This window comes from Drosophila santomea, chromosome 3R, assembly GCF_016746245.2.
Source record: "Drosophila santomea strain STO CAGO 1482 chromosome 3R, Prin_Dsan_1.1, whole genome shotgun sequence".
NCBI lineage: Eukaryota > Metazoa > Arthropoda > Insecta > Diptera > Drosophilidae > Drosophila > Drosophila santomea.
The window spans coordinates 28,571,405-28,586,660 of record NC_053019.2 but is presented as its reverse complement, the minus strand read 5'-3'; the positions used below and the strand labels follow the sequence as shown (position 1 = coordinate 28,586,660).

Genomic DNA, 15,256 nt, shown 5'->3' with positions numbered 1-15,256 from the left:
TTTAAATTTTTTGTACTTGTGGATTTTAAATTAAATTATACTATTAAAATTTACTGTACAAAAAAAATTTCAATGTGCAGTTAATGTTTAATTGTAATTATAAAAATCTAAAAAAAAAAGTAGATTTGCTTATTAAATTGATGGAATAAGGAAGCACTCTTGAGGGCCACTCAAATATTTAGATAAGTTTTATTTTTATTATAAATAATGTGATGATTTTTTAAATTCTTCTGATTTCTTATCATTTTATAAATTATAATTCAAATTTGTATTACAAATAACGTGGTAAGTTTAGGAAGTACTTCTGATTTATTAGCATTTTCGATTTCGTATTCGATTTCAATGGTCTTACTGATAACGATAGGACCGATAACGATAGGAGACTTGTTTTCATTTGTTTAATGTAATATACAATACAAAGTAATTGTTTTGATTGCATGAGAATGTACGACGCGTTGGAACGCTGCCCAGGAGCCTACTGCGGACGATCACCGCTTGGAAATAACAGCTGGAGCAGCTGCGGGGTCTGTCCCCGGGGATCACGGGTTGGTGCTCCAGCATCCTTTAAAACGGCTTCTGGAATATAGTTTATTTGTATATTGTTCAGGTGAACCAAAGCTTCGCCTGCTCTCCATGCCGCGACGAGTTAACCACATACTCCTGGCTATACCTGGGATTCATGACCATGCTGCCGCTGATGATGCACTGCTTTTTTATAGACATGGACGCCAAGGATCGCAAGTGAGCAGAAATAAACTAAACCAACTAGAAGGAGAACTTACTTGGTGATTCCACATAGGTTTTCCCGCAAGCAACTGATCCTGACGGCCAGCGCTTTCGTTGAGGTGGCCATATCTGCTATCCTAGCCACTTTGTTGATGGAGCCCATGTGGGAGCTGCGACTCTACGCCTGTGATGTTCGGAAACTTACTGACTGGTACACATTGTTCTACAATCCCAGCCCAAATTATGAGGCACGAGTCTACTGCACCCAGGAGGCTGTTTACCCATTGTAAGACCCTCCCGTCCAAGCTTTCAGTTCTTTGTAGAACTAATTTTATTGTTGGTTTCCTAGGCAAACCATTGTGCTGGTTTTCTACTTTTTGTGTCTGGTAAACATGTTTCTTATACGACCGCTGGTCAGCAAAGTTATGGATGTGGGGGGCAGAAGCAAGGCGCCTATTTACTCGGCTCTTTACTTCCTGCCCCTGCTCACCTTTATCCATGCGTTGGGATGTGGGTTGATCTGTGAGTACTTAATAACTTGTTAATATAGTGGTGTTGACATGTATTCCTTTTCAGATTACTCATTTCCCTACCTTAGCGTGGCCATATCCATGGTAGCCAATGCCATCCACTATTCCCTCAAGCTGGATCAAACCCTGAAGGCATTGGTTCACTCCTCGGTGTGGGAGTTGAAAAACGTGGTCATTATAGGTAAGAAAAGTCCATATTCACCATACATAAACTATACCAGCAGCTTACTTTCCCAGCTGTGCACTGGATGTTGCTGGCCTACGGCCTCACCTCCCTGAATTACCACTATGCCTTTATGTGCTTGGTGCCCTTTCCCACACTGTTCTACATTTTGACCGTACGTTTCACGGATCCGGCGGAGTTCCGGGAGTTGGAGTCGAGAATTTGATGCGGCGACTTGCAGATGCAAATTTTCCACGCCCGGGAAACTCGTCGATCGACTGTTGTTATCTATGTGTAGTGTACGCGTCTTTTAATTTATTTACATTTAGTGCGTAGCTCAGACTCGGACCTGTTCCGAATATAAGGCATCTATCAGTGCAGCTCTGTAAAACACTTCAATTGATAATTCGAACCATAACAATGCAATCAAAAATCTTTTCAAAGATAAGTCAGGAGCAGGTCCTCTTAAGTGTATCGTCGCATAATCTTAATCCATTCATCGTTCTTTTTGTTTTAATTATATTTCATATTAATTATACACATATAGTAATATTAAATACAAATCATCAGTTTCCCATCTCTAAAATAGTTTTTACACAATACATATTGCTACATATTGGATTTTGATGCCGCATTTCGCGTTTCACGTTCAGATCCTTCGTTCCACATGCCGATTTTTCGCGGTCGTGTTTCAGTGTGTGAAGTCGGGGGCATCGTAGTCGTCATTGTCGTCTTCGTCGTAATATTCCCATATCGCAAGTCGTAGAAAAAACAGAAGTCAGGATGCAGCGGATGAACGTCGGAGTATAAATAAAATCAATACTAGCCAAGAGAATTAAAAATGTGATAAACGCAAGCACGTCCTGTTTATGTTTTTTTTTTGTGGGATGTGAGTTGTCGCTGCCGTTTCTGGGAGTGTTGACTTCAGTTTTTAAGGCGCCTATTCCGCTGACGTGCGCTCATTAGCGGCAACAGGCTTGTTCCGCTCCTCAAGGAACTTCAAACGGCGTTTCCTTAGTTCACCCAGCTCCGAGGAGTTCTCTTCGAAGTCAGCATCGGAGTTGGGAATGCTCACTGCCTCCGTGGCTGTCGATGGTATATCATCCTCGTCAGCGTCCGCTCCCAAATCCTCAATGGTTACCTTTTCTATAGGCATCGTTGGAGACGGTGCGCTTGTGGCTGCTGTGGGAGTAACCTGGTGAGCCTCCATCTGAGCCATGGCCGTGGCCGAGGTACTGGGCATGTCGTATACGCTAGAACCAGCAGATCCATTTGCCGCGGATGCTGGCGTCGCTGCAGTGAGCTGCAAGCGTGCTGCTAAACTTTGGTACTGGGACATCATTATCCCCGCGGAATCCAGCATAAGGTTTATGTTTTGCAGCAACTGAAAGGAGATGGATATTTGAATGAAAAATGTACAATAAGGAGATAGTCTATAACGCACCTTTAGACGCTGCACAATATGATCACGTTGATGACCCTCCATGGCCCGCAGTTCTTCGTCGGTAAAATTGGTCAGGTCCTGTGGCATCGGCGGCGGCGGCAGGGGCGTGAGGTAGCCAAAGTGGGGAGGCATCATAAAAGGCGAGAGCATGGGCATAACTGGCGGCGGAGGAATCTGCAAACCAGCCAGGTTAGGCAATCCATTGGGCAAACCGGCTAAAAGTGAAAGGCGACGATTATGATAGTGTCTTAAGGTATAAACTTCGAAACTCACTGGCATCGCCGAATAGATCCGCAAAGTTTGGAGGCAAGGCTTGACCTCCGGCTAGATTGCCATTGGCCCGTGCCTGGTTGCCGTCTACGGCCACTGGGGCTGGAGGAGGCACGCCACCAGCAGGTTGGGCACCTGCTGCAGCCGGAATGGGATTCCCAGCAGCTGCGGCCGCAGCCTCATCGGCTTGACGTGGCATCGCTGTGGAGTTGACGGTTGGAGTTCGAAGGATGTTCAGACGGCAGGTTGGACAGGTCTGCTGGCGCTGGAACCACGAGCGCAGGCATGTAGTGTGGAAGATGTGGCCGCAGGGCAGTTTCTTTGAGTGATTAACCATGTCCTCGCGACAGATGATGCATATGTTGTCTGACTGCCGCAACTCCTCAGGCGTGGCGTCGGGATACAGAGTATTCATGTTGCGTATGGCCCGCCGGGACATAATCACGTCATTCAGGGCCTTACGGAAGTTGCGTAAGGTAAAGAACATAGGCCTGAATACGAACATGGGCAGCGCGTATATCTTAGCCATTATCACCACAAACAGGAGATACAGCACCACCTTAATAAGTCCAATAACCAGCTCAGTGTAGAGCAGGAACACTGCCTTGTTCTCCCAGGGCGTGTCCGTGCGCATTTCCGCGGCGTGAAGAACGTACTTGATGGCCGTGCTGGCGATTACGGTCAGAAGGATGGCGTACTCGAAGCCGAAGACCATCTGCACGGTAGGTCCACGCACTAAGGTTGAGTTGTAGGCATGGATTAGGAGAACGTAATCTAGGATGCCCAGCACTGTGAGCAAGCTGCCCACGCGAATGTGAAAGAGCCAGCCGAGCACAGGGGAACGCTCCATCTACGGTAGATTAAGGATTACAAGAAATTGGCTATTTTCGTGAGGCTTAACTTACAAAGTCCACCCGCTCCTCAGCCAGCCAATGGAATGATTTGAGAAATAGAAGAACTGTAAACAAGGCCACAAAGCGCGGATTAAAGTCATCCCGGAACACGGTAAACGCCAAGCAGGTCTCCGTAAGGGCGTACCAAAAGCGCTCCAGCAGATGCTCAAACTCTGCGGCACGTAGCGTGCCCAGGAAGATCTGAGGGAATAACATTGTTAGTGCGGGTTTGCAAGGGAGTCTTATTGGTATGTCACCTTGCTTATCAGCTTGCCGAACATGAAGACAATCACAAAAAACTGTATGTAGATGACCTGGAAGCAAATGAAAGGTAAGTTTGGGCTTGGGACTGGATTGTTTGATAGGATTTACTCACCCCCATGGAGGCGTTCGACTTGGTGATGTAGACCACCGCAGGATAGAACTGCTGTTTTTGGTAGTAGGCAAATCCAATCACCGCGCTGGTCAGCGCCATGCAAACGGACGATAGCAGCAGCTGCATGATGCCGCTCGAGGTCGCCAGGGCCGCCAGCTGGCTGATGGACTCCAGGAATATGTTAATTTTGGCCGGGATCTCTGCCTGCCCCCACTCTACATATAAGGCTGTAGCTCTCGGAATCGGTATCACTTGGGGAGAAACCGAAAATATCGTCTATGCTCTCGTTGACGTTGGAATTTAGTCGGGTTTTGTTAGCCGAACGAAGTTGTTTGCATTGCCATCGAGATTTCCAACTCTGAAATTGGGGGTTGTCGCTATTAAGGCGTATTAATATTTTTATTTTTAACTACCGATAATTACACGTATGAACTTAGTCGTGCTACCAGATGGTGAAATATCTTATCGATATTATATGACAGCACCGATTTCTTTCTCGAAACAATCGATTGCTTTCACGGATTTCAATGTCACAAAAAATATTAGGCTTGGTATATACAAAGCTATCTGCTAATTATTACAACCTCTTAAGCAGATCGGTTAAACGAAGTTTTAGAAATATGATGTTTTATGGAAACACATTTTTTTTATTAAGAACGGAAGGCTAAACCTTACTATAAACTCTTCGATTACAATTTCAAGTTTGTGTAAACAATTTCATATATAAAAATTAACGGGTATGGCTTTAAGTTTATTTTCTTTGCGCTGGTCACACTTCAGCCGCTCTTATCAAAAGCCGGGCGAAAAAGAAGAAGACGGTTCTCAAATGTTTATGTAGTAGTTGTTATATTGTAATTGGACCGAAATATTCCGATTTGCGATGGGGAGGCTTTGGATCCCCGTCATCTTTTTACTGCTTAGCAGTCTCCAGCTTCTTTTGGGTGCCACCGAAGACGAATTCTTCGTAATCGACCATCCCGAAGAACCAACTGATTCCCTGTTTGAGTATGGTGATGTCAGAAAACCCACACCAACCAAGGGTTTATTGTATCCCAGGGAATCGGAGACCCGTGAAGTGCGGAGTTTGGATGGAATGTGGCAGCTAGTGAGGAGTGACCCATCTGACCCCTTGCAGGGAATCAGGGACAAGTGGTTTATGGATGCCCTCAGGAAGACCGGAAGGGAGATTATTTCGATGCCTGTGCCTGCCTCCTATAACGACATTACCACGGATAGCTTACGGGATCACGTTGGTACCGTGTGGTATGAGCGTACTTTTTTCGCACCACGCTCCTGGAAGACTACGCAACGCACTTGGCTGCGATTCAGCAGCGTTCACTATTCGGCCGTAGTTTGGATCAACGGAAAGAACGCCACAAGTCACTCCATTGGCCACCTACCCTTTGAGTCGGAGATCTCGGGACTGCTAACTTTCGGCGGTAATAACAGGATCACGGTGATGTGTGACAATCGCTTGAGCAACCGCACCATTCCTCAGGGTTCCGTTTACAACGCGGCTACGGACAACGGCTATGTGCCTGTCCAGAGTTACACCTTCGATTTTTTTAACTACGCGGGAATTCACAGGAGTGTTCACTTGTACACGACCCCTCTGCTCCACATCATTGACTTGGAGGTCAGCACCCAACTAACTAACGAAGGATTGGGCCGCATAGACTACCGTGTGTGGTTAGATGGGAGCAAGGAGGGCCTCCACATCCAGCCCAGCCATCTACTGGTGCAACTAAAAGACAAAGATGGTCATGTGGCCGCTCAGCAGATCAACAAAGCGGTCTACCATGGTACTCTGCTGGTGCCCAATGCAAATCCCTGGTGGCCCTACCTAATGCATTCCGATCCCGGCTACCTATATAATCTCCAATTTGAGCTATTTGTGGCCAGCAACGAGGAGGAGTCGGGAGCTCTGCAGGATACCTACCGCCTCCCAGTGGGCATACGCAGTTTAAGTTGGAGCAACGACAGCCTGCTTCTGAATGGCAAACTCCTCTATCTGCGGGGATTTGGACGGCACGAGGACTCCGATGTACGCTTGATTGCTAGGAAAATCAGGTCATTTACTCAGTCAAAATCCTTATTTTAGATCCGTGGAAAAGGATTGGATAATGCGCTTCTTGCTCGAGACTTCAATCTGCTGAAGTGGATTGGAGCCAATGCGTATCGCACCTCTCACTATCCATATTCCGAAGAGTCGATGCAGTTTGCCGATCAGCATGGGATCATGATCATTGACGAGTGCCCTGCTGTTAATATAGACATCTTCGAGCCGCAGCTACTGGAGCACCACATGTCCTCGTTGGAGCAACTGATCCACCGGGACAGGAACCATCCAAGTGTTATTGCATGGTCGGTAGCCAATGAACCGAGATCGAACAAGCAGGGAGCGCTTAAATACTTTCAGTCAGTAGAACGTAAAACTCATAAAACAAAATTAACGCAGGTCCTCTTAGATCCCTGGTAAACTATACAAGAGGCATTGCACACGGACGCCCTCTAACCGCGGCTATAAATGCCAACTCTTCCACTTGCCATTTGGCGCAGTTTCTGGACATCGTGGGCTTCAATCGCTATAACTCTTGGTATCAGAACGCGGGCCGTACTGACATGATAATCAACTTGTTGACGACAGAGGCCCAGAGTTGGCGGGATAAGTTTGGAAAGCCTGTCATCCAATTTGAGTACGGCGGCGACACTATGGAGGGCATGCATTCAGTAGGGTACCCCGTCCGGGTTTTTAATGGATGCTAATTCGATCTTTCCTTGCAGCTTCCCGCCTTCATTTGGTCGGAGGAATACCAGGTTGAGCTCTTTTCCCGCCACTTCCAGGCTTTCGACGAGCTACGTGGGAGAGGATGGTTTATTGGAGAGTTTGTTTGGAACTTCGCCGATTTTCGGACCGCGCAGAGTATGTATTTCGAAAGTTTTTGCACAAACGTTACAACTAATTAAAATAATTTACTGCAGCCATTACACGCGTGGGCGGTAACAAAAAGGGAGTCTTTACAAGGAACCGGCAACCCAAAGAAGTGGCTTACATTCTTAGGCAGCGGTACTTCGCTCTAGCCAACGAGTTGGATATGTCTGAGTTGCCTGAGGATCTCACTGTTTACATTTCCAAGCATATCCATAACGAGCTTTAAAGATATTGTTCGTACAGCCAGTATCGCACAAAGTGTTCTCATGAAGATCATGTTTGTATGATTTAAATGTATGATGATTTGTGCAACAAGTTATCAAAATTAGTATTTATCTATTCCTATTAAATCGCGATTTCTTATCAATTTTTACAACTCCATAAGTGATATTTTCCACAATATAAATATCTACTTTATATTTTCATTGCAATGGTGAAATATGACTACTCTCTTTTAAACACGGAGTCTTAGCTAATGATGAATAAAATGATTGCCAAAATAACTCAAAACCTTTAAGGTTGCACGGTTCATGTAGTACAAAATGTATCCATCCACCTACATATTACCCCATCTCTGATATCTTCATTGGCTTTGCCATGGCCAACTCGTGTTGGTTAAGACCTCTCGACGGCAAACCTAATTAACTCATTTAGACCCCCTCGTAAAACCATTTATGTTTCATACCTTGCCACTTCTCGCGTTTTGGCCAGAGAAACACAAAATAGCAAAATGAGGCGCGCAATGGGGCACCTCCATGGCCAAAAAGCAGATGAGTTGGCTGAACGAATTTGTGCCATAATTAAGAAGGCTAAATGAGCTAGGCGATCTTCGATCTGTGATTGCCATTCCTCTCCCGTTGGCTACGCAGTTTGACTTTTACTTTTACTCCGCCTCGAGAATGATGCACCTAGATGACCACATGGCGGGTGGATCAACCGGTCAGACTCTCCAGTGTCTGGGGTGTTGCACAAGGCACATCATCGCGAACTGGCTGAGGATGTGGAGTTTTGCATAAGCCAGCCGAGTGGTTAGCACCCAAAGGCTAAAGTTGGCTGCAGAATGCCAGCATGAATGTGTCTTTTTATGCGGAAAACAAACGTGGCGCTGAGACATGGACACCAGACCACCGCCGACTCAGACCGGTCACAGATCCCATCCCATCCCATCCCAGCGGACCAAGGCAAAAACGTGTCGCAGCAATTTCCCATTCAGCGGCCGCTTTTCCATGCACACCGTGCCATCTTTTCCCGGTTTCTGGAAAAACATTACGACTTTTCTTCCCAAAAATGAGTTCTCTGTGTTTCTGACTGTTAATGAGTGGATACTGGCATTGGTTTATTATAGCTCACCAATAAGTTACCATTAAATATCTGGTACGGTTAAAAGTACTTAATATTTTCTTTGAGTGTCTCCTGTTGCTGCTGCCCGTTTTGCCTTTTCGCATTGCACAGACACTGCATTTGCTCCACCACCTCCCACCTCCACCTCCACCTAGTCTGCGCATCTGCCCGCCAGCCGGCTCCATGCTCCGCGCTCCAAGTTCCCTGCTCCGTGCCCATGCTCCAACTCCATGACTGCGTCGTTGGTCGCCGCGCTTGACTTACATAAAGCGGGGAGCACCTCGCATGCCAAATCCAAAACCCGTTTCGGCCCGCGACGAGGAAACGACAGAAGCGTCACTTGGCCCAGGTGAAGTGGAGATGCGATGGAGTGGAGGAGGAGGTGGAGGTGGAGGAGGAGCGGAGACCACTCACCTCCAAGAGCTGCATGTTTGGCCATAGTGCGGCTACACAGTTATTGAAGTCCAATCCTAATGCCTAGAGAACATATTTTTACATTTTGAATACTTGGTGTTACGATACTAAATCTAGATTTAAACGAATTCTTTATTTTTTCGATACTTTATAACTATTTAAAATGTATTGCCATTTGAGTAAGACAACTTAAACTTAAATTCTTTAACTGTACGGCGTGCGGCAACAATAATTCAAAATCTCTACAGTTAACAATCTGCGCAGCTTTTATCAAATAAATTACTTCAATGCAATCGCATTGGGATAATCTTAGATCTTTTGGAGCTGCACACTTGAGGATATGTGAGCATATCAGTATATTTTTCCTGTGTAACAAACTGCTGCCGCTGCTGGGGGCTCGCTGGCTTATGTAACCTGTGCAGCCTGTCCAGGGGTTCATCGGCTTGGAGGGACCTGCAGAGACAGAGAATGAGCCACCAAAGACCGTCGGATGGGCAAACAATTCGCGGACTCATCTTCATCAGCATCGCGGTTACAACTTTGTCGCACGGCCATTCTCCCCCTGTCATCAATAGGCCGGAATAGTTGGTTTTTTGTCGCTCATCAGCCTCGTCTGCGACTGTGACAAATGACCCCTCCTATAGTCAATTAATTAGGCGGTTTTTGTCCACCTGTCCGTCGATTAGCGTTTTCCAAGCCGAAATGATGCACCTGAGTTGATCAGCGAAAACCAGAACGGTGCTGGTTGCGAGGTTGCGCATACGCCATGATGGCTCTTAAGTAGGAACATGGACGGCTATTTGCCAAGAGCAATTGTATCTATTTCTAGAATATAAATCTTGGATAACATTAAAGATAATAAGTTACACTAAAATGGCTTTAACTTGGAAATGGATGAGTGATGAGGGGGCGATGTCCCTCTGCAAAAGACGAATAGCAACCGAAATCTGGAAAGCAAACGAGGCGAATTCGTTTTGATAATTTAGGCGCGTCTGTCAGTTGGCAGCCTTTGCATTTGAGGGGATTTTGTTTGTGTTTCGGCTTTGTTTTGCTATTGCTGGCCCAATTATAGTGTCATAACAATTACGCACGCTCACACGGAGGCATAATCAGTTTTGGTTCGGGCCTGGCTAAGCCGACTGAGAAAAAGACTGGGACACGGAGCGAGCGGCGAAAACCAAGAGCCAAGAGCCAAGAGCCAAAGCCATCGCCATCGCCATCACTGTCCAAAGCTGACCTAGTGGAAGACGTGTTAATAATGGATATGTTCAGATAGGCCACGACGTATAAAAAGCGTTCATTAAAGTTGCAAAAAACCGAGGCAAAAACTAAAACAAGCGAAGCCAAAACAAAGGCAATACTAATGGAAAAGAAGTTATTTTTAAACTCCCACAACCATCTCAATAATGACCAAATGCTATTTAAAGGACCATCGCTTTGGAGATGATGATCCGCAGATAGAAATAATAGATTACACATTTAATAAGCAAGAGCTTAGTGCTTTGGCATTTTTCTGGCAAAGCAGCTGCGGCATGTGACCTTTTCCCGGTGCTCCAATTACTCGGCCGAAAGCGAAGTCCCACAAAGATGGAATTACGCCATCGATGGGTAAGAGACCTTCGCCGGAATCTCTCGACCACAATAAACCGAATTAACGACAGTGGTGGCAGACACAGCAGATCTAAACAGTTCCGAGCCACGAAAATGATTTAGCGCACTGTCATTGGGTCCGCTGCCTCCGCTGCCGCTGCTGCCTCCGCCATCGAGTGTGAAGTGTTGACTTTCATCTCATTGTTGCCCCCGAACCCAATCCCATGCCCAAGTCGAACCCGATCCCCATCCAAAGCGCCAGCCACCAATTGCAGATCGTGCCCCAACGCAGGGCGACACGCAACGCAGAGAGTCCTTCACTTTGGAGCGTGAAGGTTTCAGAAGAGCCCTCGGTACACTCAGAGAAAAGCTGACTCTGATGATTCAAACATAATAGTGAAGAAACGAAAGCACTACTGCATTATATCAAATCAAACACTCCTACGATCGCAGAATAATGCAATGTAGATAGCTCCTTACTTTTCTTAAGACTTTTGAAGTACATGAAGTTGTTGGGGGAAATGATTTCTCTGTATGGAGCAGAGCCAAAGTCATTGCCGGTTTTCGGCGTTTGCGAAAGTGAGTGTCGAGATGTAAATAAACCTCATTTAGTCCAATTTACGGCCAGGTTCACTTCCAGTTGTCCGATCCAATGCAGGCGTCTTCCCTTTCATTGTGTTTTTTACTGCACCTTCTGGTTGCCATCTGCGACTCCACTCCACAGGTGTTCATCCAACGACATGACATAATGGGCACATTGGGGACTTCTTTCACTTCTGGCAGAACGAGCGCAGATATGTGGTTTTCGGTCTCATTTCGAGGTCACTTGACAAGTGTTGCCAGCAACGTTTAACTCAACTCCATATAGTGTAAGTTATTGGGAGTTTCCCTAGTTTCTCTCGTTTTAAGACATAACTTCATACATTTCAAAGCGTAAAGTGCATATTTTCGGGCTCTGGCTATTGCAGCACCCATCTGTAAATGCACATATAATTTGGCTCCTTGGGAAACATTAATTATACGCCCCGTGGTGCCAGGGCCCTACTGCTCCACATCGAGAGCGTACGAATTCGCATTTCCCAGCCCATTTCGTAATCTTCGTGCCCATGTGACGCTGATGCTGATGGATGACGGGCCCAGGTTGCGACTTACCCACAATTGAAATGCAACTGCAGTTGGGCAACGGGAAATGCGAATTGCAGTTTCGTCAGTGCAGTGGAGCCATCCCTCATGGCCAAGAGAAATATGCTTTGGATGCCTTTGGTTGCCTTTGGTTGCCATGATCCTCGTGGGCTGTCAAAAAATCTCAGTGGCTGCGGCTGGGTTACTTACCTTTGGCGGATTCGATCGCGGTGGTGGGAAAAATCACTTCCTGGTCCGCGCGAATCGAAGGAAAGTGCCAAAGAAAATTTCAAATACCAAAATCGTTAGCGACATTTTATTTTTTTCGGCCTTTTCTTTTCTTTTTCTTCTGTCTCTCCGTTGTTTTCCAATTGGAAATTTTGTTTTATTGTGAGAAGCGCCCAGCAGCAACAGCAACAGCACAGCAACAAAAACAAGTTGCAGACGAAGTTTGGCGATAATGACGTTGCCGAGTGGACGAGTTGGCCCGAAAGCCAAAGAGCTGAGCACCAGCGGGTATAAAGAGTGGCTCTGCTGGCGGTGGAGATGCATTCAGTCGCTGGTTCCCCACTCGGAAGCAACCAAATTCACTCCACTCTACTCTACTCAACTCTTCCCCCCAACAAACACACTCACCCGAATCGTCGCTATGAACTCCTTCTCAGTGGTAAGTACCATACGATCCCGACGATCAGCCAGCTGACCAAATTGGGACTCAAACGGATTACGGATTTTAAAGGAATTTAGAAAGAGTTAATCTTTCGGACTCCAATCGCTGCAATTGGATTTGAAATTAACTGAAAAGGTTCAAAGACTCTCCTTGTGCCTTCAAAGATGCAGTACCAGTTCTTTATTCAATTGACAAGATCACCAGTTTGGTGGCCCATATGGAATGTGCACTAACCTCCACTTTCTCCTTTCAGTTCTTAGTGTTCGCGCTGGCCGCTCTGGCTGCAGCAGAGCCACCATCCGGATATAACTATCCTCGCGGCGGAGGCGGTGGTGGCGGCGGCGGCTTTGGAGGTGGCTTCGGCGGCGGATTCGGAGGTGGCGGCGGTGGCGGTGGCGGCGGCGGCTACCAGGCTGTGAGCGGTGGCTTCCAGACCTCCGAGGGCCAGAACGTGGATCCCCAGCTTCTGGAGCAGGTCCGTCAGATCCTGCTGAACGAGGAGAGCAAGCAGGGCGGCGGTGGCGGAGGAGGCGGCGGCGGCGGCGGCGGTGGCTATCCTAGTGGCCCATCCTCCAGCTACGGTCCACCTTCCACCAGCTACGGAGCCCCCGGAATCGGAGGCGGCGGCCGTGTCGTGGGCATCGATCTGGAAGGCGTCCGCCAGGCCATCCAGGTGGCCCAGTTCGCCCAGCAGAGCTCTCAGCAGGGAGGTGGCGGTGGATACCCCAGTGCCCCATCCGGATCCTATGGCGCCCCTTCAAGGCCTCCCAGCGGCAGCTATGGAGTGCCCTTCTAGATCGTTGAACAGGTCTCACATCCGAAAGACACACCTCTGCCAAAAATGAATACCGACGGACACGAAACCGACAAAGACGACACCAACACTTTACCAATTTGGGCAACCTGGACCTAAAAAAAAGGAACTACCGATCCGCTCTGATCCCGAGAGAACTGGTGATCGCTTCCCCTTCTCAAGACCTCTTCCCAAACTCAGCGACTGTACCCCAAAACTCTCTAAGGCCCGTTCCCCAGAAACCCCCAACCAATTCGGGACTTCGTTTTGGGCTTTTTTGTAACCCTTGTAAATAGTTTCTCACACTACACGAATACAAGAAAACCCGCAAACGAAAGCCACACAACAACACCCACAACACCCGAAACACCCAAAACACCAAGATGGAGAACACCCCAGACAGTGTTATAACGCATTACTAGCTCGTAAGTGTTTTTATTTTATATGAAACAAACAAAGAAACAACAAAAAAATATGAAAACAATAAAAAAAATAGTAAATTTTGTCACCGTTAAACGATCACATTGTTTTAATTTCACTACAACGGGGAGTTTACGCCGCAATTGCTATCTTGCCAAACATCATCACCTCTGATGACTACAACAAACTGACCTCGTTTCGCATTGCCTCCTCGCTTACCTCCAAAACACTCGATGATCTCGTAATGACACTCCGACAATCCATTCACATAGACCCATTCCAATTGATCGAGTTGTCACTGGCCCATGTGAGTTTTTAAATACCAAGCCAAACATCGCCAGCAATCCTTTCACTATTACGCTCGGTAATAAGGTAGCTGTGACCCCTGCCCTATCTCCTCCTACACTGAGCCAAATCAAATGACAAACCTATATTTATATAAATGATTCAAGTGATAAGCTGTTATGAATGATCTGTGAAATAACTTTCTACTTGGTAAAATACCTGCCAGAATCATATACTTATGATTCATGTCTTTAACTGCTCATTCAAAGCAGAGTGCTATCCCCTTTTTTGCTGTGTACGAGGTACTCTCAGCTACGATGGCTGTCGTGCAAGTGCTTAAAATGGAAGATGTGGATTGGATGAAGATGGGGATGTGGATGTGGATGGCTGGTGGCAGAGGGTGACGGAGGGGCGCTCATTACGCGAATATTGCGACATATGCAGCCGAGACTCTGCGCCAACTGCAGCAGGTGGCGGGAGAGGGAGTGGGGGGATGATGAGTCGATGGACATCAACAATTACCACCGAACCGAAGTTGGAGTTGTGGCCCAGAGCCATAAATGAAGTGGACGCTGAATTCGAAGCTGCAGCCACTTAACCAACAACATTCGGCGTCATTAGATTTCCCAATTGAATGCGTGGCGAGGTGGCCGTCCTCAAATGAACACATACACATCTACTTATATGCAAGTGCACCCAAAAAGCTGCACTGGCAGATGAGGCGCCAAATGTGGCACCAGTGGAAGCTGTGGTGGCAGTGGAATCCCGATTACGACATCGCAGCCGCCCCAAGATGAAACTGCAGATGCCATCATGCAAGCGTCCTAGCAAATGAACATGTAGCCATATTACGTATACTCCAAGCCTTCTAGCAAAAGATTCATTTGATGTTCTGGTAGAAATTGACCTCATTAGGTTTGAGTTGATATGGCTTTCAAAAGCTTAGGCAGCTGTAAAAGTGTACACATAGTACAAGAAAGCTGATTACAATAGTTAAACAAGGCCTTATGTTATGTTAATGATCTTGAGTAAATCGCTTGATAAGAATTAGCAGCAATCAAAGTTATCTCTGTTACTTTTGAAAACTCACTAAGGGCCCATAAAACTCTATCCCCAGGCTCTCGATAAGCGTCAACAATTGGAGTGGCCTTGTCTGGGGCCGAATGCGGAGTACGATCTCCGAGAGAGATCACCATCTGCGAAGAAGATCTCCTAGGGTGACTGGCAAGCCGCGAATGACTGGAGGTTCTCAGCAGGATTATAGTGCAGATTTAGGGGTAAACATTC

General features: G+C 46.8%; 4 protein-coding genes across 7 annotated transcripts; 3 read left to right on the top strand and 1 right to left on the bottom strand.

The window, feature by feature from the left end:
- Nucleotides 1–353: 353 nt before the first annotated feature.
- On the top strand, nt 354–2,404 carry LOC120451293 (JNK1/MAPK8-associated membrane protein). The gene is made up of 6 exons (XM_039634846.2): nt 354–545; nt 608–741; nt 800–1,012; nt 1,076–1,248; nt 1,303–1,437; nt 1,494–2,404. The coding sequence occupies exons 1-6, from the start codon at nt 438–440 to the stop codon at nt 1,643–1,645; spliced, it is 915 nt and encodes a 304-aa protein (XP_039490780.1). The 5' UTR covers nt 354–437; the 3' UTR covers nt 1,646–2,404.
- LOC120451291 (E3 ubiquitin-protein ligase HRD1) lies at nt 1,922–4,970 on the bottom strand. Of its 4 annotated transcripts, none has more exons than XM_039634842.1 (7): nt 4,826–4,970; nt 4,403–4,760; nt 4,284–4,340; nt 4,039–4,227; nt 3,137–3,983; nt 2,864–3,078; nt 1,922–2,803 (listed from the first exon to the last, which is right to left on the bottom strand). In XM_039634842.1, the coding sequence occupies exons 2-7, from the start codon at nt 4,526–4,528 to the stop codon at nt 2,360–2,362; spliced, it is 1,878 nt and encodes a 625-aa protein (XP_039490776.1). In that variant the 5' UTR covers nt 4,529–4,760; nt 4,826–4,970; the 3' UTR covers nt 1,922–2,359. The 4 variants fall into 4 exon arrangements, with proteins under 4 accessions (XP_039490776.1, XP_039490779.1, XP_039490778.1 ...); XM_039634845.1 differs by having other exon boundaries at nt 4,816–4,876; XM_039634844.1 differs by having other exon boundaries at nt 4,403–4,779; nt 4,826–4,843.
- Nucleotides 4,971–5,187: 217 nt separating this feature from the next.
- Nucleotides 5,188–7,653, top strand: LOC120451290 (beta-glucuronidase). Its single transcript, XM_039634841.2, has 5 exons — nt 5,188–6,446; nt 6,504–6,820; nt 6,871–7,132; nt 7,187–7,325; nt 7,385–7,653. Exons 1-5 carry the CDS (start codon nt 5,283–5,285, stop codon nt 7,558–7,560), a joined length of 2,058 nt encoding a protein of 685 aa, XP_039490775.1. The 5' UTR covers nt 5,188–5,282; the 3' UTR covers nt 7,561–7,653.
- A 4,716-nt stretch (nt 7,654–12,369) lies between these two features.
- Nucleotides 12,370–13,717, top strand: LOC120452413 (acanthoscurrin-1). Its single transcript, XM_039636632.1, has 2 exons — nt 12,370–12,468; nt 12,725–13,717. The coding sequence occupies exons 1-2, from the start codon at nt 12,451–12,453 to the stop codon at nt 13,265–13,267; spliced, it is 561 nt and encodes a 186-aa protein (XP_039492566.1). The 5' UTR covers nt 12,370–12,450; the 3' UTR covers nt 13,268–13,717.
- Nucleotides 13,718–15,256: the final 1,539 nt, after the last annotated feature.